Here is a 20,607-nt window from a genome sequence, read left to right as displayed (position 1 = left end):
AAAAATAAGCAACGACTGTATTAAATAAAGGTGTGTTTCATAACTTCTAGCACACATTATTGGATATAACAAGAAGGCGGTTTGTAAAAATAAAATGTAGCCATCAAAATGCTTACTATAATAATAAAACAAGGTTCAAAATTACTTGAAAAAGATCACGCCGCATTTCCAAATCCCAAGATACATCATCGGACAATAAGGTTCAATAACCTACAAGATACAAATAGAATTAAACATACTAGTAGAGTATACTAAATGGTCGAATGAAAGTACGTAAATGGCTAAAAATTGAAAGTTACCTTTAGTACGTTATGTTCCTCCGAGCCATGAAATACTCAACCACCTGAGCGTTGGTGACCTTTTTCATTTCTTCTTTCTCAACATAACAAATAAGATCATCACTCAAACTATCATCATTGAGGCGACTGCGCAAGCAGGTTTTGACCAGTTTCATAGCTGAAAAGCATCTCTCAACTGTAGCAGTGGCAATAGGCAAGACAATTACTAGTTTCAACAACCGATAAAACAAAGGATACACAATGTGCCTCCCTGTCTGCACCATTTTTTTTGAAAGCTCAGTGATTGTTGCTATCTTGGAAAAACTATCATCTGTGCGTACATCAGCAATATAGAGGCGTAGATCCTTATCCAGATCCCTCAATTCCCCAGAATCAAAATCTTGAGGGTATAGTTTAGCCAAACTCATAAGATTCTCCAAATTGAAATCACGAAATGAGTCTCTTGGACTCAAAGCCGCTGACCAAACAAGCAAATTAGTGGATGTCTCACTGAACCGATTGTCAAGCTCTTGAACTAGCCAGTCAAAAACATCATTGAAACAATCAACTTGATAGTGATGTTTGTTGATAATTCCAGTTACCTGCCTTCTCTTTTTTGGATTAACATATGCTTCTTCCATGTCCAACTCTACAATATCATGTGTCTCACAAAACACATGAACTTCACCTAGCATAGATTCCCATTCATTTTCTCTAAGTTCATTCAGAACAATTCTAGTTGACTTCACACATTTCATGGCATTTACTATGTCTTGATCCTTCCGTTGCAATGCTAATGACAATTTGTTTGTAGTTGTGAGGATTGTCAACATAAGATGCAAATAGAATACGAAGTCAAAAGATTGAAAATACACTAGAAGACCATTTGCTTGGTCTCTATTTGTTCTATCAGTGTCTTCTTCTTCCACAAATTCTAGAACTTTAACAACTGACCTGAACATGTGAAGCAAACTCTTAAGTGTTTTAGCATGGGAACCCCATCGAGTGTCTCCGGGCCTTTGAAGACATTGCTCTTGATTTAATCCTGTTCCTGTTGTAAGCTGTCCACACCCTAAAGCCTTTCTCATTTCTTCAAGATTAATATCTCTAATCATGTCCCTTCGCTTGGAAGATCCACCCACAACATTTAGCAAGGTAGAAATCATGCTGAAGAAATTACTAACTCCTTTATGCTTTCTTACCACAGCCACAACAACTAATTGAAGCTGGTGAGCAAAGCAATGAACATAATAAGCTGTGCTACTTTCTCTCATGATCAATGATTTGAGGCCATTAAACTGACCTCGCATATTGCTAGCACCATCATATCCCTGTCCTCTAACTTGATTGTAACTCAGTTTATATTTTGCAAAAAGAGAATCAATTGAACTCTTGAGGTATGAAGACGTTGTTTCTTTCACATGGACAAGACCAACAAAACTTTCTTTAGAATCCCCGGAGCTATCAACATACCTCAAGGCCACGGCCATTTGTTCTTTGCCAGAGACATCTCTAGACTCGTCAACAAGCAAACAAAACACATTATTGCGAACTTCTTTCAGAATAGATTGCACTATCACATGCGCAAAACCTTCACCAATATCTTTCTGGACTTCAGGAGCAGACATGAGAGAATTCTTTGCAGCATCTTTTCCCACAGCCTTGCGTACAACTGGATCATGCTCAGCTAAGAAGTCACGAACTTCCAAGAAGTTTCCTCTATTGTGCGAGTTCTTTGACTCATCATGTCCCCGGAAATGCAACCCTTGCTTCAACAATAGTCTAGCTGTGTCAATAGCGGCATTCAATCGAGCAAAATATGCAACCTTCAAAGTCTCACCTTGAACCCGCATAGCAACATCAATGTGTTGATCTTTTTTCTGAAAATCAAGTAATTTTTTCGTTGCTTGTTTATGGACACTACCCACCTCACCAACATGTTCTTTTAACCTTGATTTCATGTTCCAGCTCTTCCAACCATTCACAACGAATGCCTCATATCCAGCTTCTTTCTTCTGACTACGATCCCTAAATAAGAAGCAAGGAAAACAATATGCCCTTCTCTTCTCTTCGCTGTATTCAAGCCAGCTCTCAAATTCATCAAACCATTCGGGATTGAACTTTCTCTGTTTACCCCCAAAATCTGAGGATTCAAAATCAATCTCTATTGGCTGACAAGGTCCATTCAACAAATACTTCCTTCTTACCAGATCTTTTAAATTAGGATGATAATGCTCTATCAATTTTCTCTTGCCTGGATCATATTGAATCTCCTCTTCCCAATTTATGTCTTCCGGAACATCCTCTGATGATGCTTTTCTTTTGAGAAGAAACTTGTCCATAGTATCTGTATTTGACAAATAGCAAATTACAAATGCGACATTCAGACTTGTATCGGCAGATGAAATATACCCCAATTACGTGTATAGGGACGAAGATTAAAGATTGGAAAGGTCGCTAATTACCGAGCTCCGGACCGGCCGGCGACGTGCGGCGTCGCTCGCGTGCGTCCTGTCGTCAGCGGCTCACCGTCGCCGCTGCGTGGTCTGCGCTCTGCGGCGTCCGGCGGCCGGCGCCCTGCCGCTAGCGCCTGTCTACGCGACGGCCGACGGCGATACGCGAGACTGGCTCCGTACGCGTCTACAGAAACCTAATCGATCGATAGTCGATGGATCGATTGGTTTTTCTTTTTTGAGGGAGCTGTACGTGACGTGACTACGTGAGGAGGTGGATCGGTAAGTCGTGCGTGGGTGCGTACGCAGGCGGCAGGCGTACTGCTGTGTTGGGCCGCGGACGCGTCGTTGAAACGGGCCGACCCTGATGCATCATTCCTGGGCCACCCTCATGCACTGGGCTTTTTTATTTACATAGGTACTACTAGCCAATTTTTGGACCCGTATTCCTGTGCATACGGGAAGGCCCAATGGGCTCCGCCCCTGTCTTCACCTCTTGGGCTTGGAGAGGATGCACTCCTCTTGGACAGTGGGCAACACCATCTTGCCTTCATCGGGGCCTAGGGTAGCAGTTGCAACGCGCCAAACTGCTGGGCATATGGGCTAGGGTCGTGCGGCGAGGAACCACCCACCTTGCTTGGTTGGCTACTCATGCGCAACCTTGGTAGAGCCACCGCCAACAGCATGGGGGGTGTTGTCACCGTTGTCTTCCCTGTCAGAGTCCGAGCCTAGCAGTGGGATGATGCGCCAGATGGAGATGGTAGCGAGCGCTCCGATTGTGTCGTTGCTCATGACATGCATGAACGACAGGGCATGCTCGACGCGCTCCACCAACACCTCCACGAGCACGGGCGAGAATCATTGCCGGAGACGCACAAAGGGTCGACGCGGTGCTGGTTGAAGAAGTGGGCTGATGTTACGCCTGCTGATCATGTTCAAGTATCTGAACCTGAAGTCGTGTGACTGAAAGTCCAGAGCACCATTTGGGGCTTGGGCTGTGTCCATGTGCAAGGGCTCGGCGGGCGTGTAGTACTTAAGCACTTGTAAGCCTCTGATGGGGTTATGCTTGAAGAGAAAATAAATTGAAAACTCACAGTCTCAATCTCTCTTCTCACTTGCTTTGTGCTCCTCTCACCTACCCTTTCTTTCAATCTCGCTCTCGGGGCGTGACAATCTGGTAATCAGAGCCTCCAAATATTCCCCACCACCCCAGTTCGCTGCCGTCGCCGCCGTAGTCATATCCTCTCGATCCAATTGGTAACATCCACTGTGCTAGGTGCGATTCGTCTCAGTGAATTTGCTCAAAATCTTGCACGGAGTTCGATTTGATTTGGAGTGAGACGATGGAGTTGCCATCCAAACATTCCGCTAGACCCGCCACGTCCTTCCGGCCATGTCGGAAATCACGGATCAGTTGAAGGGCTTGCTCAAGTTGGTCATCTGACACCTCGACGCGAACCAGATCACCGTCGATGAGCGATTCGAAGCCCAGCTCGTCTACAATGAGCAAGTCTCCCACAAGCCAACAGATGCACCGATTGGTTCAGTTACAACAGACAGGCAGCGTCCAAGACTATCGTCGGCAGTTTGAAACATCCATGTGCCATTTGCTCTCCTTGGATCTGTCAGTGAGCCTGAAGTTTTTTTGTCTCCCAGTTTGTGCTTTGTCTGAAAGACAAACTCAGGTTGGGCGTTCGCCTTCAGTCCCCAACTAGCATCACATGGGAAGTTGTCTTTGTGGGCATCTAGGATAAAGAACTGGAGAAGCAGAGGGTGCCCTACCAACGCATCACGCCCGTAGGACGATGACGACCACCCTTGCCGGCTCCAGCTCCAGCGTGAGGCCGTGCAACCACGGCCAGGCGGCGATGAGTACGCCCGTGAGCGCCGACTGCACGAATTTAGACAAGCCAACGGCCTCTATTTTTGTTGCGTCGACAAGTATTCCCGGGAACATCAATGCAAGCGCACATGCCAAGTTCTGATTATTGAAGTAGTCGACTATGGGGAATTCCGTCAGATGACAGCCAACATGCTGTCCCGGGTGAGGGGGCGCCCTCCACCATTGGTGCGTGCGTGCAAGTTGGTTATCAGGCCATGTTGTTGTTGGTCGAGTCTGGAAACACACAGTTTCATCAGCGAAGCATTTGCAGTGCGATTGGCTGTGTAAACAGAGTCCTTGCCGTCCCTATCTGTGCGCGTAGCCAACGGCTAGCGATTGCACTGCGATCGAATGGTGCGTACTCAAGCATGGCAAGTGCTAGGATACACATTCGACACGGATCTGCGCATGCCGCAGTTGAGTGCCTATGAAGGTGTGCTGGGCACGGATTGGCTGGTCGTGCACAGTCCGATGGACCATCACTGGCAAGTGAAGACGATTGCATTTGAGACAAAGGGCAAACAAGTTTAGTTACAAGGCGTTAGAAGACTGATCTTCCGCCCATTTCAGGGTTGGACGCGTACGAGCTGCACCGAGTGGAGGTGGCCAACGATATCCGGTATGTGCCCTTAGTCAATGTCGAACGACCTGACAAAGGGAATGTCGCGCCCATGTCGTGCAACATTCAGAAGGTGCTCCATGACTTTGTCAACGTGTTTGTTGAACCTACAACACTTCCCCTGCGTCGTCAGTATGATCACGGAGTCCACTTGGAGCCTGGCGCAACACAGATAAAACACCTGCGGATCGTGCTCTCCATCCTTCGCGCGCACCAGCTCTATGCCAAGGCATCCAAGTGTTCATTCGCGCAACCAAGCATCGATTACTCGGGTCTTGTGATCTCTAAGGATGAGGTTGCCACTGTCATGGGCAAGGCTAGTGCGATGCATGCCTGGCCCATGCCCACCACGACCTCGGAGCTCCGCGGTTTCCTCGGGCTCACTGGCTACTACAAGAAATTTGTCTCCAACTATGACATCCTCGCCAAGCCCATCTCCCAGCTGTTGACCAAGAAGGGGTTTCACTGGGACGAGTGTACGCGTACGCAGTAGCCGTTCAACAAGCTGCAAGCAATGATGAAAACGCTGGTGTTTGCGCCGCCGGATATCTCTCGGCCGTTCGCCATTGAGACAGACGCCTATGACACAGGCGTAGGTGCAGTGCTTGTACAAGACGGTCACCCCGTGGCCTACATGAGCAAGTTGTTGGGCGAATCAGGAACTTTCCACCTATGAGAAAGAGTTTCTCACTGTCACGATGGCCGTGGACAAATGTTGCCAGTATCTCCAACACGGACCATTCGAGATCATCACTGATCACAACAGTTTGTGTGCGCTGGGCGAACATCAACTAGACACTGAACTCTAGCGCAAGGCCATGTCCAAGCTGGTAGGTCCTCAATTCACTTCCAGATACAAAAAAAGGTGCAGACAGAGGGGCAGCTGACGCGCTCTCTCGTGTCGTGTGGTACACAAGCTCGCTCTTGACGCACTCTTGATCGTTCAGACACAGTGGTTATAGGAGGTGGACAACTCGTATGAAATGGATGAAACGGCGCGAGAACTCCTAGCGCAACTGCCGATCAAGAGCCCTGACGACCAAAGATGAGCACTTCGGTAAGGCATCATTCGGCAGAGCGACATGCCCAGATTCGCGCCAACACCTCGCTCCGGACCAAGATCATCTCGGCGCTCCATGATAGCACGGTGGGGGGGGGGGGGGGGGGGGGGGGGGGGGGCACTCCGGCGTCATGGCGACGTACCGGCGGGTGCGGAAGCACTTTGAGTGCCCCGGCCAGATGCGCGCCGTCGAAGATTTCGTCCACCAGTGCCTAATCTGATCGTACGTGAAGCACGAGCAATGCCACCCTGTCGGCAAAAGCTGCAACCCCTCCCAACTACGACAGAGTCGTGGCATGATTTGACCATGGACTTCGTCGAGGGGCTGCCCAAATCTGAAGGATTCGACACAATCAAGGTTGTCGTCGATCGTCTGACCAAATTTGCGCATTCCGTGCCGTTGTGGCATCCCTTCAATGATGTCAAGTCGCTCGGGCCTTCTGGGATTCCAACATCAAGCTTCTTGACATCCCCCACTCAATCGTCTCCGACAGAGACAGAGTCTTCATTAGTGCCATGTGGCGCGAGCTCCTCATCGCCGCCGGCACCAAGCTCATGCACACTAGGGTGTACGACCCCTAGACCGATGGACAGAGTTGTGCCGTCAATGATCGGCCGAAGCAGTGGCTCGTTGCCGCAGAGTTTTGCTATAACTCGACACATCACTCCTCACTCCGGTGTTCTCGTTCAAGGTGCTCTACGGCATAGAGCCAAATCTGGAGGAGCTCCCAACCTTCAGCGACAAGATGCCAACCGACGCGGTGACCAGGGACCTCGGTTGGACGATCCACACTGAGTTGTTGTGTGCCCGGCTCGTGCGCACCAAGGATACTTCAATTAGCTGGCCGACAAGCACTGCATGTAGCGCGCCTTCGCCGTCGGTGAGCATGTCCTCTAGTTACAACCTTATGTCCAAGTCTCCGTCGCCAGCTGTCCTTGCCGCAAGCTCGCCTATAGGTACTTAGAGCAGTTCACCGTCACCGACCACATCGGCACCCTTGCCTACTGCCTGGAGCTCTTGCAAGACAGCCACATCCACCTAGTCGTCCACGTCTCCCAATTGAGGCCGCTCACCCTCAACTATTCGTCGGTCTTCTTCGAGCGGCCCATGATTCTGAAGCGCCGCATGGTGAAGAAAGGCGCGGCTGCAATCACGTAGCTCCGTGACCAGTGGTCCAACTTGCCAGCTGAAACAACTACCTGGGAGGACTACGACGTCCTACGCCACTGCTTCCCCGACGCGGTCATTTGGGACGATGTCATGGCTCAAGGAGATGCGAATGCCACGCCTGCTGATCATGTTCAGGTATCTGAACCTGAAGCCGCGTGATTGAAAGTGCACTGAAGTGCAGTAGCACCATTTGGATCTTGGGCCGTGTCCATGTGCGAGGGTAATACTTAAGCACTTGTAAGCCTCTGTTAGGGTTAAGCTTGAAGAGAAAGTAAGTTGAATCCTCATCCCCTTGATCTCTCTTCTCACATGCTCCGTGCTCCTCTTACCTACCCTCTCTTTCGATCCCCTCGCCGCCGGGGTGTGACAGCTGACAGAATGCATGATATGGTTCTTGTTCCAGTGCTCGAGCGGGTACTTGCGATGGATAGGAACACTGCGGCTTCATGGTTGAACTAAATCCAGCTCTCTGCCTGCTCCTAGGAGGCTAGGACTGGATGCACACAGTGTGCTCCTGGCCAACGGTGCAACACGCATCACCCTGTCCCACTCTACTTCATCATGGAAAATCACCACCTGGGAGCCCACCGAGGTGTAGAGAACGCAGTGAAGGTGGCCCTTGCCGGCCTCATTATCTGCACGACGGATGGCAATGACGGGTTGGAGGCGGGGTGGGTTTCATGTGGGCGAAAGCACGACATCTGGACCATCGGCATGTTGGCGTGCACGTAGTCTGGCCGGCCCTTCAACCACTCCAAGCATGAGGATGCCTCCTCCAGGCTCTCTCCTTGGCTTGCAAAGGGAAAGGCATGATGAGCATCAAACTCCAACGGGGCGGGAGCGGCGACGGCTATAGGCGCGTGATCCATCGCCACCGCCTTCTCCAATGGCTCGACCGCAGCCGGAGGATCGAGATCTAATGGTAGACCCGCAGCAGAGCCGGGAACATCATGGTCGCCAACCACTGCCCAGTTAGCGTGGCTGGGGTGACTAGGCGACGGGGAGGGGGGATGACGCCACGAGGCAAAGGCGATCCACTGGCCGCGGGAAAAAGGAACCAAGCATGGCGGAGAAGGGAAATGGCAGCGTGTTAGTGAAGACAACGGTGCATTTGCGCTGCTTGTGGCCTCTTCTGCGGCAGCAGGAGTCGCGGCAATCCGCATCATGGTGTTGAGGGGAGAGACAGTGGGCGCACAACCATGCGAGGTCCATGACAGAGAGAGGACGTGGTTGGGGTGGGCGGCGAGGCGAGAATGGAGGGAGAGGGGGTGGCGTAGCGGCATAGAAGCAATAGGGGCGCTAAAAGGCACATGCATCGCACGGGGCGAGGCATAGACCGGTGGACAGGCCGTGGACCAGGGAGGCGAAACGTCCAACGCATGAGCATCGGTTGCAGCCAAAATTGGGGTGATGGTAGGCGGAGGAGTAATAACTGCGACAAAAGGGGGTACCGCGTGGTCGCAGGCCGTCTCCCCCGCTTCGGTCGCGGAGGCACTCGAGTGCCCCTGGGGTTCACCAGTCCGCGTGAGGGTAGGAGATGGAGGGATGGTGGTGGTTGCGGTGGCGCTACGGCCCCAACTCAGGTGGCAGGCCTAGGCGCATTGGGTCTCCCCTGGCTTGAATCTTCACACGTGCAGCGTCCAGGGATGGGAGGAACCGAAGGACGAGCCAGCCATGGCATAGATTGTTGAGGGAGAGGTTGAAGGAGGCCATCGTGGGTGAGGAGAGCTCGAGCCTGAACTCAAAACCCTCCACACGCAACCACCTGGAAGTTGTCACGCAAGGAATTGAGCCAGTACCGAAGAACCCCATGGATGAGGGAAGCATTGCAACGGTGGAAGCGGGGGTATGGCGTGAAGTTGAGCGAGAAGGAAGGCTTGCCTGGTATGGCAGCGACAGGGCAGCACAGGCGATAAAATATGAACGCCCGATACGCGACGCCAGGCTGGGCAGGCGCATGAATGTTGCTGGGAAGGAGGTCCGAGGACGAGACCCAAGCAGGGCAGTGGCTGGCAGAGAAGCCAAACTTGGTGGATTGGCGATGGTGAAGGGGCGGGTGGCTAGCGGTGGCGCAGCGCGAGGGGGCTCGGTGTGGAGGTGGAAGGGAAGGGGAGATGGGCTTGGCCGGCAACGGGGTGTCGATAGGTTAGTTGCCAAGTGGAGCTCCGTCAGCAACACATACCAGTATAATTATCATGGCGTTCAGTTGCATTTGGGGTGACTGTGTTGCAGCCCGTGCCGGAGGGCTGCGTGCCGCACGTGCGCGCATACCTCACCGGCCCCGCCTACCGCTCCGACCTCGACCTCGTCGCGCGGGAGGCCTCCGCATACGCCCGCTCCGCGCGCGCCGCCGACTCCACCAACGACGCCGCCTGGGTCTTCGACATCGACGAGACGCTGCTCTCCAACCTCCCCTACTACGCGCAGCACGGATACGGGTGAGCCATTTCGAGACCGCCGGGCCGGGAAGCTCGATTCCTCGACTGAGATTTGCTCACGCTCGATGTTGGACTGCAGGCTGGAGCTGTTCGACCACCGCGAGTTCGACCGGTGGGTGGAGACGGGGGAGGCGCCGGCGATCCCCTCCAGCCTCCGCCTCTACAGGGAGGTGCGCGACCTGGGGTTCAAGACCTTCCTGCTCACCGGCCGCACCGAGGCCCACCAGGCCGTCACCGTCGACAACCTCAGGAGACAGGGCTTCCACGATTGGGACAAGCTCATACTCAGGTAGTACCCACCTACACCTTCACCGTCCCTCTTCTGCTGTTTATACCATTGCACATCACTTTCACCCTGCCTTGGTGGGGAATTTTTTTAGGCATTCCATTGAGCTATGTCCTGCTCCAAATATTAAACTTGTTTCTGTGTGCTCTTCATAATCACTGGCTGAGAGACCCATTAGAATGCCCAAATTACCAAATGCAGCAGTCTTTGTCACAAAAATACATCAAAATTCAGCGCTGCAGCAATGTCCTTGCATATAGGCAGTAGAAAGTTCATTATGTTGGACCGAATACTCTGTTCTAGGTACGCGTTCCAGACATGAATCTACTTAGTTAGCGCCAGTCCTTCCATCCAAATTCTAATATGGCAGTACCACAACCTGAGGACAAGGGTGAAATAGTCTTGTTGCGGTGCTGAATTTCACAGCCACTAATCTTGTTGTAGTCTTCTGCCAACTAGTGTTCTTCATTTCTGCATAATGGGATTCTGAAACCTGCCCTCTGTGATGATGTCCAGGGCAGCGGCTGACCGGGAGAAAACGGCGACGGCCTACAAGTCGGAGAAGAGGAAGGAGATGGAGGCGGAGGGGTACAAGATCCTGGGCAACTCGGGCGACCAGTGGAGCGACCTGCTGGGCTACTCCATGAGCGCCCGCTCCTTCAAGCTCCCCAACCCAATGTACTACATCCCCTGACACAAGAGAGCAGACATGATTGGTGGGCATAGTGTGAGAAATGCAGTGCTTATTTATCTGTTGCGTTCGTCATGCCGGCCCGATTGACTGAACCCTGTACTGACTGACTGAGTGTGCAAAAACAAAACTGAGAATGGAATTGAGAAGGAAGGATTTATACCGTGCAAAAGGATTGGACTTGTGAGCTTTGATTTTGTAATGGATAAGATGTGAAATGTTGTTGCTTTGATGGACACAATGTGCCGAAAAGGCGAGGAATCGACGGAATGGCTCCGTGAAATATCCTATGCTGTTAAGCAGGAAGATATCTCTTGAAATAATATCTTCTGGGCATAATCTACAAAAATCTAGCCTCCTCATCTCTGCTGAACAAACCAAAAAAAAAGTGGTGTGCATCTTCAGATCTTCTTACATTGTTGCAAGGAAGGAACCAGCTAAGAAGAAGAAAAAAAACTGCAGTGCTGCTCTGCGCACCTCTTTTTATTCTGTCAGCAGGATCTCGCATTTACCAACACTTGTGTAGGATCTCTGAGGTTTGAAGGAAGACTGCATCCAACACAGAAAGACACCTTTTTTTTTTCTGTCTACAGAAAGTAACAGCACCCAACACAAAGTTCAGAATGAATTCCCCTCAAAAGGGAGATTGATGTTTATATTTTGAAGGGCAAGCCTAGGTTAGAACGATAGCGTGACAAGATCGAAACTCGCTGGAGCTATCATGACACGCAAGGTTACCAAAAGTGTTGCCAAAGTCAGATGTTTATACTGATACTCTGTTTAGTCCTTGACTTTAAACTGAACCTCAAAGTAAACAGGATCAACGGCCAGGCAACACGCTGACATTGCACAATAAAAAAACAGATGCTGAATCTTATTGCTTGTAAAAAAACATTGTGTGTGTCGCCGTGCTTCAGTTTCATTGGAAAAGAAAATTATATCTAGTAAGAATAACACCATGGCGTGTCTCTGAAACTTTTGACGACCTTCTGATTCAGATGGCTTATTACGAACTGCATCATCGTGTGTTTTTCAGCGTTGCAGGACCTGCAGAACCTGCTTCATGGAACTGCATCACCGTGTGTTTTCAGCGCTGTAGGACCTGCAGAACCTGCTTCATCGACGGCCGTGATGATGGGTTTGTGCCGGTGCAAATTAGCCCTAGCTTCAACACCAGTTGTACCTCACGCGAGTAGGCTGGATCTCGTATGTCTGCATCAATCACATTTGTCAAATGGATGTCCTCATCTTGATGAAATTGCCTCCATGCCCATTGCGCCAAATTCTCGTACCCGCCCCCACCATTTGCACGCCTCCCTGTTACCAGCTCCAGAAGAACCACCCCAAAGCTGTACACATCAACTTTCTCATTCATCTTTCTCGAGCTTCCGAATTCTACAAAACAAAAGGTGTAAGTAGTTGTTCACACAGTTATAATACAGATTTCAAAATAACTGAAATTTTTACCTGGAGCAATGTATCCAAAGGAACCAACCACCGCCGAGACCGACTCTGGCTCACCGGCTTTAAGCAGTGCGCGAGCTAGACCAAAGTCCGCAATCTTCGCCTTGAACTGAGGATCCAGTAGGATGTTGCTGGACTTCACATCACGGTGTGCTATAGCAGGAGAGCAACCGTGGTGCATGTAACACAGCCCTCTTGCGGCATCGGTTGCTATTGACATTCTTATATCGGCCAGTTCAACAACCGTCTAGTTGTACTAGTAGGATCATCTTTCTGATGCAGCCATTCATACAGGCTACCGTTTTCCATGTATTCGTATATGAGGAGCTTTGATTTGGAGCTTGAAATGTAGCCAAGCAACTTTACAATATTGGCGTGTCGGATGGATCCAAGAATCTCAATTTCAGCTTGAAACTGCTTTTCCAGCATATCATGTTCCCGTCCGCCACTAGTCCATATTTGCTTGACAGCTATAACCTCGCCGTTTGTGTTACCAAGGCAGATCTTATATACCTTTCCTGAGCCACCACTGCCGACAAGGTTTGCATCAATGAGGTTAGAAATGATGTCTTGAATGTCATAATCAATAGCTTGGAAGGCCGTCAGCTTCCACAGTGGAGATGGGGCATCATCATCCTTTTCCTTTGAGAAAAATGCCTTGATCTTAGTTAAACCAATCAGCCCTGTGCATATGAGAATGGCTGAACCAGAGACCAGGAGAATTATTACAAACATCTTCAAGTGCAATCTGGTGCACTTAGGAAACTGTGTAATGTTTTCTGGTATTGGGCCGGGGAAATGGTTGTCGTACAATAAAAGGCGGGACAGATTCTTGAGCTTACAGAAATCATCTGGTATGTGACCGGATAGAGAGTTATTGTGTAGATCGAGGAGCTCCAGATTCTTCATTCTCCAAATCACAGTAGGTATTGTCCCATTAAGTGTGTTAGAAGAAAAATCTAAGGTTGTAAGTGGGGATAGATTCTTGAGCTCACGGGGATCATCTAGTATGTGACCAGATAGATAGTTGTTGTGTAGATCGAGCAATTTCATATTCTGCATTCTCCAAATCCCACTAGGTATTGTCCCATTGAGTGTGTTAGAAGACAAATCTAAGGTTCTAAGTTGGGACAAATTCTTGAGCTTACAGAAATCATCTGGTATGCGACCGGACAGAGAGTTACTGTGTAGATCAAGGAACTCTAGATTCTGCATGCTCCAAATCCCAGTCGGTATTGTCCCATTCAGTGTGTTAGAAGACAAATCTAAGGTTATAAGTCGGGTCAGCCTGGATATAGTGTCTGGAATTTCACCAACTATATTCATATAACTCATTGACAATTCTTCTAGGTTTGTCAAATTTCCCAACTGTGGATCGATTCTGTGTGAATCAAAGCGATTGAAAGATAGTTTCAGAACTTCTAGGGATGAAAGCTGGAAGATTGAACTAGGAATAGTACTGGATAAATTATTCGATTCAAGGTTAAGGTAGGTAATTGTTTTTGACAGTAAATGGATATTTAATGGGAGACTACCAACAAAAGAATTGAATGAGAGGTCCAGAAACTCAAGGCTTGAGCAGCCGAAAAGAACCGTAGGGAAAGGACCTGGGATCTTGTTGGACGAAAGGTCAATGTTGGTAATGTTCTTGAAGGAGCAGATTTCTAAGGGAATTGGCTTGGCAAGATTGTAGAATCTGAGTGAAATACCTGTAACAAAGCCCTCCTGAGTGCAAGTGACCCCATCCCACTTACAGTGGCCTCTGTCAATGATGGAGCTCCAGTTGATAGTCGTCTGAAGGCCCCAGTATCTCTCAAGGCTAAGAAGTGCGGCCTTTTCAGCCTTCCTGCCCATGGCTTCACAGTTGTACCCGAGGAGTAAGCAAATGAGGAGGACTAGAGATAGCTTGTGGAGGATGCTACCACGAACAGGGTTGGAATTAGCAACCGCAGTCATCTTGGGCTCAATGAGGACGCTACGGTGAACAATGTGGGAATTATATGCAGTGGAACTGAAAGAAGACAAATAAGTTAGGCTTCCTGTCAATTTCCAAAGAAGCAAAAAAATAAGCTAGGTCCCCTGTCAATCTGCTATTCAATGATTTTTCTGACCAGTGACCATTTCTACGTAGAATAGTTGCTTTTGATTACATTGACTCTTGGATTTGTTGACGGCTCAATGATCAGGTGAGCAGCAACGAACAGCACACATCACCAATGAAAGATGCTTGCGTGAGACAGAGTCGTCGAAAAGACCACCATGAAGAATCACCGGACAGCGAGGGAGTGAAACTGTGCCCGATGACAGAAGAGGAAGCAGCAAGCCAGCAGAGATGTAGCACGCACGCATCATGCTGTTGGGGCTTCAAGACTGCACCATCATATTCTGAAGGCAACAGTTCTTTGAAGTATCAGTGACTCAGTGTCAGTCCTCTCCATCTTGTTCCGCACATGGCACCAGTTCTTGGAGGGCAACACCAACATGGCCACCCGCACCCATAATTTGGCCATGGATGGAAACTCCAGTGTGCAGGCAAAACTAACAGGAGCAAAGTTTTTGCCAAAATAACTTCCATATGCTAACGCGGTAGTGGTCAAAGACTATGATGTATCTTCAGACTCTGTTCTGCTCTCGACTGTAAACTGAATCTCAAACTCAAATAGGATCAACAAACACAGTTGCACGAGCAGGAGCCAGCCAAGAGCAGAACTGGATCCTACAAACATGGGGCATCATTTGTACTCACTGAAATATAAATGATCCCTGATATCGCATCCACCAGCAATACTGATGTCTAGGAAGTTCTTCGGGGGCGCCATCAACACGCACTCAAGACACAGTTGGCACGGGCTCGGGAACGCATGACGCACATGGCTGTTTCCAGTGGGGGAGTAACCGTATTTGAAGCTGCAATCGTATGCCCAGTCATCGGGTGGTCAGGTGTTGCATTCGGGTTTTTCTTGCACCGCATTACCATTCTTGGTCCAGCAGCATACAAGATGGACCGCTCAGAGGTCAGTGCAACCAGTCCTCCGTGTGCGACAACTTTAGCCTCATGTCCCAAATTTTACACCAGGTATACTTCTCTGCAGGATTTGGAACCAGAAGAAATCCTCGACGACAGACACCCGGCGGAGAATGGGAACCTGAGAAATGGAGCAACCTGCCGCATGCGATGGCGACCTGGGAAGGTGATGCAGTGTTGCGCAAGCATTGTGTATCTCACTAGTGTGGCTGCAGCTTGGGGGCAAGCTGCTGCGTCTCAAAAGGGGAAGCAATGTCATGACCGGCTACAGTGCGGCCATGACAACAGGAAGTGGTACAGGAGAAGACGGTGGCCTGAGCGGTGCGGGCTAGCGACTACCTGTCATGTGGGCCCGCATAGTGTGAGTTAATTTATGTGTGACGTTCCTGGCAGGTGGGCCAGTGAGGATGCTGTGAGTGAGGCGGGTTATAAGCCTCTGTATGCAACTGGTTCAGCAAGTAAAGAAAGAACTAACTAGGGATCCCAACTACCCTGAACTTTCATTCTGATCCTCTCACCTGGTCAACTTCTGTTCTTGCTCCGTTCTACTTCAGATATCAGTCTGGCAAAGTAGGAAGGACATAACAATTTGCTTCCGGAGCACCATGTTGCTTATCTCTGCATAATGGAATTCTGAAACGATGTCCAGGGAAGAAGCTGACCGCAAGAAAACAGTGACAGTTCCTAGCCAACTTAGCAAACATCCTGAATATGTCGGCTGCACAATTAAGAGCAGAAGAGTCCCTCCTGTTCTATTTGCTTGAGCAACCTATACAAATAACACATACTTAGAATTCATCCGATCAATGTATGAAGAAATAGAAATGCTAGAGCCCATCAGAAACACTTCTTCCACGTGTTTGCCATGATAGAATTGGGAAAAAACCAAGTTTATCCATGGTATATTCAGACGCAAGGCTTTACACCACCCGGTTTATTATTATGTTAAAAGGAAAAACTAGTAATGGGGTCCTGCTTACAAATTCTGGAAGCACTGCTATTACAGATAAGAGAAAACACACAGAAAGTTCCGTAAAGCGTGATATCACCAAACCCAGCTCAACGAGATAGCAAACTGTAGTCAGATGCTTGAGAGAGCTGAACTACATAACGTCCAGGATGCAACCGAAATCCATAAAGCGCATATAAATTAACAGCAAAGATCGGTATTCTCATTGATGCGTTGTGCCGCCTGCTCCACCTTCACCTTGTCCCCGCCCCTCACGAAGATCACTCACTCCTGCATGAAGAATGAAATGGTTTACAGAAGCATCGACTAACTTTCAGCGTTCGCTAGGGTGCACAAGCACAATAGCTCCAAACCTAAAGATCGTTGTCCTAGATAATCTTCAAAAAGTTCCAACGTCATATACCAACCAAGGCAACAAGAAGCTCATGCTTTCAATCTTTAATGGCCAGTTTATTTTCTACATTAAATTATTCTTTCCAAGAAGCAACTATCAATACTTCCCAAAAAGAAAATCCCAAACTGTTGTATCTTGCACAGTTTATAGCAAAAATTACTACTTCAGTAAGGTCAGGGTTTTTCTAAGGCTTCCATTGAGCTATAAGTGCATTGATTTCCACAGGGTAAGGTCCTGGTAGTGATGACCGGTGGCTGACAGTAAACTTCCTGGGAGACAATGACCAGAACCCCTTGAGGGGACACTCACTCCTGTAGTTTAGCATTCAGTCATGATTTTGCAGTACAATCGTTTGCAATAAGTTACTCCCTCTGTTCCAAATTACTCGTCGTAGAAATGGATGTATCTAGAACTAAAATACATCTAGATACACCATACATGTGACAAGTAATTCGGAACGGAGGGAGTAGATAGTTAAAAATCAGTAGTTCTGAACTAAGGCCAACAGAGCTTTTGTTCTGAATTTTTTTTGTTCCACCAATTGTTGCTAGGAGTAGGGTTAGCGGATGCTGTAAAACCTGTTGTGGGTGACTACGTATGCGTGGACTGCAACTGATAGAGCAATGGCCTAAATAATACTAACTTCAGATGGCTTCCGTTTGGAGTTTTGAGACCTTTGAGTTAAAATGCAGTTATTATGTAACTTGTTCAGTTACACAATCCAGCATTTTGTACCAATAAAAAAGATTAGCTGTTCACATTTCTTGCCAATCTCCGACTATTCTGTCTCATGCATGCCAGAATGATCTGTACTATACCCACACAAATCTGAGTTCACATAAGACAAGTTTCAAACAGCGGCAATAGGCAAGCGAGTGAGCTATAATCGATTTGTTGTGTTATTTCTGAATAATAGTATCAAATACAACAACAGTACTTCATCAAGCACCCAAAGAAATAATTGAGATGATGGAATTTAAATTGGTAGTCCAACACTTGTGAAACAAAAACCATCAGAAATAACTATATTTTTGCTGCAATTGCCATGTAAATGCATGTTATTACCTGCAGCCGCAGCAAAGAAACTTTCGAATGGATATGTATAGATAGTAGACAGCCGATTGAGAGGGTTGCTTTTAAATATCTCCTCAAACTGCAATGACTCGTGATGAACCATGAAGATGCCCCTAGATGTTGACAGAAGTACCAAATTATCGTCCCCTTCGATAATCCTTACTCTTTTGATCCATTCCCCTGATTTTAGAGGGAGAAGCTTGCGCAACTCAATAGTTCGTCCCGGCATCCACCCAGCAACACCGTCAAAATCAGTGATCCTCTCCCATAGTTGAGCTCTGTGGAATTCCGACATGACGATGAAACCAAGCACGCCACCCAGATTACTCAAATAGAGTCCATGATGGTTGGCGTAGGCATGTGGTGGCACCTCGATCATGGCTAGGCTCTGTCTGTCGAAATTAAGCTCAAGGATACCTGCCTGGGGGCCAAACATAAACCAGTAGAGGGAATTCCCAAGAGATGGAGACATACCAAATGGAACCAAGGTTGAGATGGGATTGGCCCAGGCTCCCATCTCCGACGAGTAGACGCAGGCTCGTGCGACGCCGGCGCTGACGCACGCCAAGACCACCTTGAAGGGGCTCCAATGGCAGGCACCATGCACGTGGCCCTCGTCGCGGGCAACACAGAGCACATCCGCTTGCACATCGTACACGCTCCAGTGGTGACCATTCAGCTGTGGTGGACTGGCTGTGCAGCGGGCGTCGCCTGTGACGGGATCCCACACAAGGACCTGGCGGCAGCTGCTGCTGCCACGGTCCGTGCCGGTGAAGAGGACGCGGCCGTGGCGGCAGCCGCGAAAGGACAAGATGCCGCCTTCGATGCCGTCGAGCCGTGGGGAGAAGCACTCGGGCGGGATGAGGTCCGGTGGATCCAGAGTCGACCTGAAGGAGGGTTCATCGAGGCTGGAGTTGAAGAACACGCCGACGATGGGGGGTTCCCGGTGGTGCGCGCAGAAGCGGCGGAGGAATTGGGGGTCAGCGACGATGCGGCGCCAGCGCTTGCAGACAGAGGAGACGCGGGGGAGGAGGAAGGTCGCGGGGGGAGCCGCAGGAGTATCTCCATCAGGAAGTCGTCGTTCTCCATCGGCGCATATATAGGTGGGCGAAATCTACGCCCTACGCGATGACGGGGAAGAGGTCGAACCTGCCGGCGTCGACGCCGCCACGCCACTCTCCTGCATCCCCGACTTTCTCCGGCAGCGGCGGCGAGGCTGGGCGGCGCGCATCGGCGGCGGCACGGGAGGTGCGTGTTCAGTTCACGCAACCGCTGGAAAAGACATTTACATTCGTGTTCCGTTCATAGCGTGTATCTTCATCGTCCAAATTTATCCATAATGCGCGTAAGAAAGTTGAGAAGGATCCGTTAGGACCCAGACTAGTTTTGTCCAATAGTAGGTGACGCCCTGTTGCTAGATTTATTTTATCCTTCCGGCAGTGGAATTAATTCCTGTGATTATCCCTCTAGCCTATCTTGTTGAAAATAATTTAAACATCACAAAATTTAAAATATCATGTTATTGAAATTGTTCTTAAAGAATGTTTTTTAAATAGTTTTAAATAGAACCAAACTGTATCCCTAAAAAACATATAACCAAACTTTGTTAAACTGGTATCTGAACTTTGCCATGACAAATAGAAGTACTTTTGGAAAACTTTGGCATAGCTCACAATTTTTGAAAAATAGTTAGAGAACGTTTTAACCGTATTTTTGGACTTTGTCGCCAAAACTCAAAGAACTTCTCCTTTTTATTGGTTTCTTCAAAAGTCCTTCTGATTTTCATGGCAAAGTTCAGGCACATCCTTCATAAAGTCCGACAAAGCCTTCATAAAAATTGCACGCGCGTGATTTTTTAGTGAGGCTGTGAGTTAACATGTAATAATTCCATAGTAACTAATGACATTATCCTGCAACAAAAAGTAACTAGCGACGTTAATTATCCACGCTAGATATAATTATGAGGCTGACTTGCCACTAAACAGGAGCATGGGAGGGAAAAGTGCACAAAGCATGCACAAGACCTAGCTAGAGAAACGAATCTACTAGCCTGTGGCTGGTGCATGGCTGACACAACGGTGGACCTAACTGATTGGACAACATGCTTGATAGCCGGTCGAATTCGCGCTGCATACAGAACGCGAACGTAAAAAACCGCGTCCCACAACCGCGATGGGGTACACTAGGTGGGCCCAATTTTTTGGTCCGCGATACATACGTATATCTTGGGCTGTACTGAGAGGGCCCAGGCTAGAACATCTTTGGGCCCACAACCGCCATACTCAAGCTGCATTTAGGTCGCATCCTGAATTATTCGCTACGGAGGGAGTAACATTTTTCAAATGCACGACCTTTTTTTAAATTCAAGATTTTTGAGCTGCTCTGAGAGGGCCTGCGCAGAGTGGGCAACTCCTATTTTGTGCCTTAAATGCCCGCTTTAGTTTTTTTTTTGCGAATAAAATGGGTTCTTATTCCTTAGAAATAGCGTTACAGTCCGCTAATACAAGCTGTTTAATACTGTCTGGAACCTGATGCAACCAACAAGCGGTGCTACCTCCAGTTCTCCCTACATTAGCTAGACTACGAGCAACACTATTTTGATTATGATTAATTAAAAACGGAACAAACCCATGGAGCTGCAGGAGCTTCTTGATTTCCATCATCAGATGTCCATAGGCTGACCGAATAAGCGAATCGTCCGTCAAGCAGCAATGGCCACTGAATTTGTTGATTGGATTAATATTAATTGGAAGTTCGGAGCGTTGAAAGCTCATTGATAACCCCTCCAGGATGACACTGATC

At 48.7% G+C, this 20,607-nt stretch overlaps 1 protein-coding gene and 2 pseudogenes across 1 annotated transcript; 1 reads left to right on the top strand and 2 right to left on the bottom strand.

The window, feature by feature from the left end:
• Nucleotides 1-9,273: 9,273 nt before the first annotated feature.
• On the top strand, nt 9,274-11,065 carry LOC125518312 (acid phosphatase 1-like). The gene is made up of 4 exons (XM_048683192.1): nt 9,274-9,441; nt 9,696-9,901; nt 9,981-10,190; nt 10,704-11,065. Exons 1-4 carry the CDS (start codon nt 9,274-9,276, stop codon nt 10,879-10,881), a joined length of 762 nt encoding a protein of 253 aa, XP_048539149.1. The 3' UTR covers nt 10,882-11,065.
• A 666-nt stretch (nt 11,066-11,731) lies between these two features.
• On the bottom strand, nt 11,732-14,294 carry LOC125524133 (annotated as a pseudogene).
• A 1,623-nt stretch (nt 14,295-15,917) lies between these two features.
• Nucleotides 15,918-18,894, bottom strand: LOC125518311 (annotated as a pseudogene).
• Nucleotides 18,895-20,607: the final 1,713 nt, after the last annotated feature.

This window comes from Triticum urartu, chromosome 7, assembly GCF_003073215.2.
Source record: "Triticum urartu cultivar G1812 chromosome 7, Tu2.1, whole genome shotgun sequence".
Taxonomy (NCBI): Eukaryota; Viridiplantae; Streptophyta; class Magnoliopsida; order Poales; family Poaceae; genus Triticum; species Triticum urartu.
This window is presented reverse-complemented; position numbering and strand designations above follow the sequence as displayed.

Bases quoted from the DNA above. Each gene is read 5' to 3' on its own strand.
- LOC125518312 (XM_048683192.1), top strand. From the start codon at position 9,274: ATGGATGAGGGAAGCATTGCAACGGTGGAAGCGGGGGTATGGCGTGAA. The intron at 9,442-9,695 runs GTCCGAGGACGA...ACTGTGTTGCAG, and splicing joins TGAATGTTGCTGGGAAGGAG to CCCGTGCCGGAGGGCTGCGT. The intron at 9,902-9,980 runs GTGAGCCATTTC...GTTGGACTGCAG, and splicing joins TACGCGCAGCACGGATACGG to GCTGGAGCTGTTCGACCACC.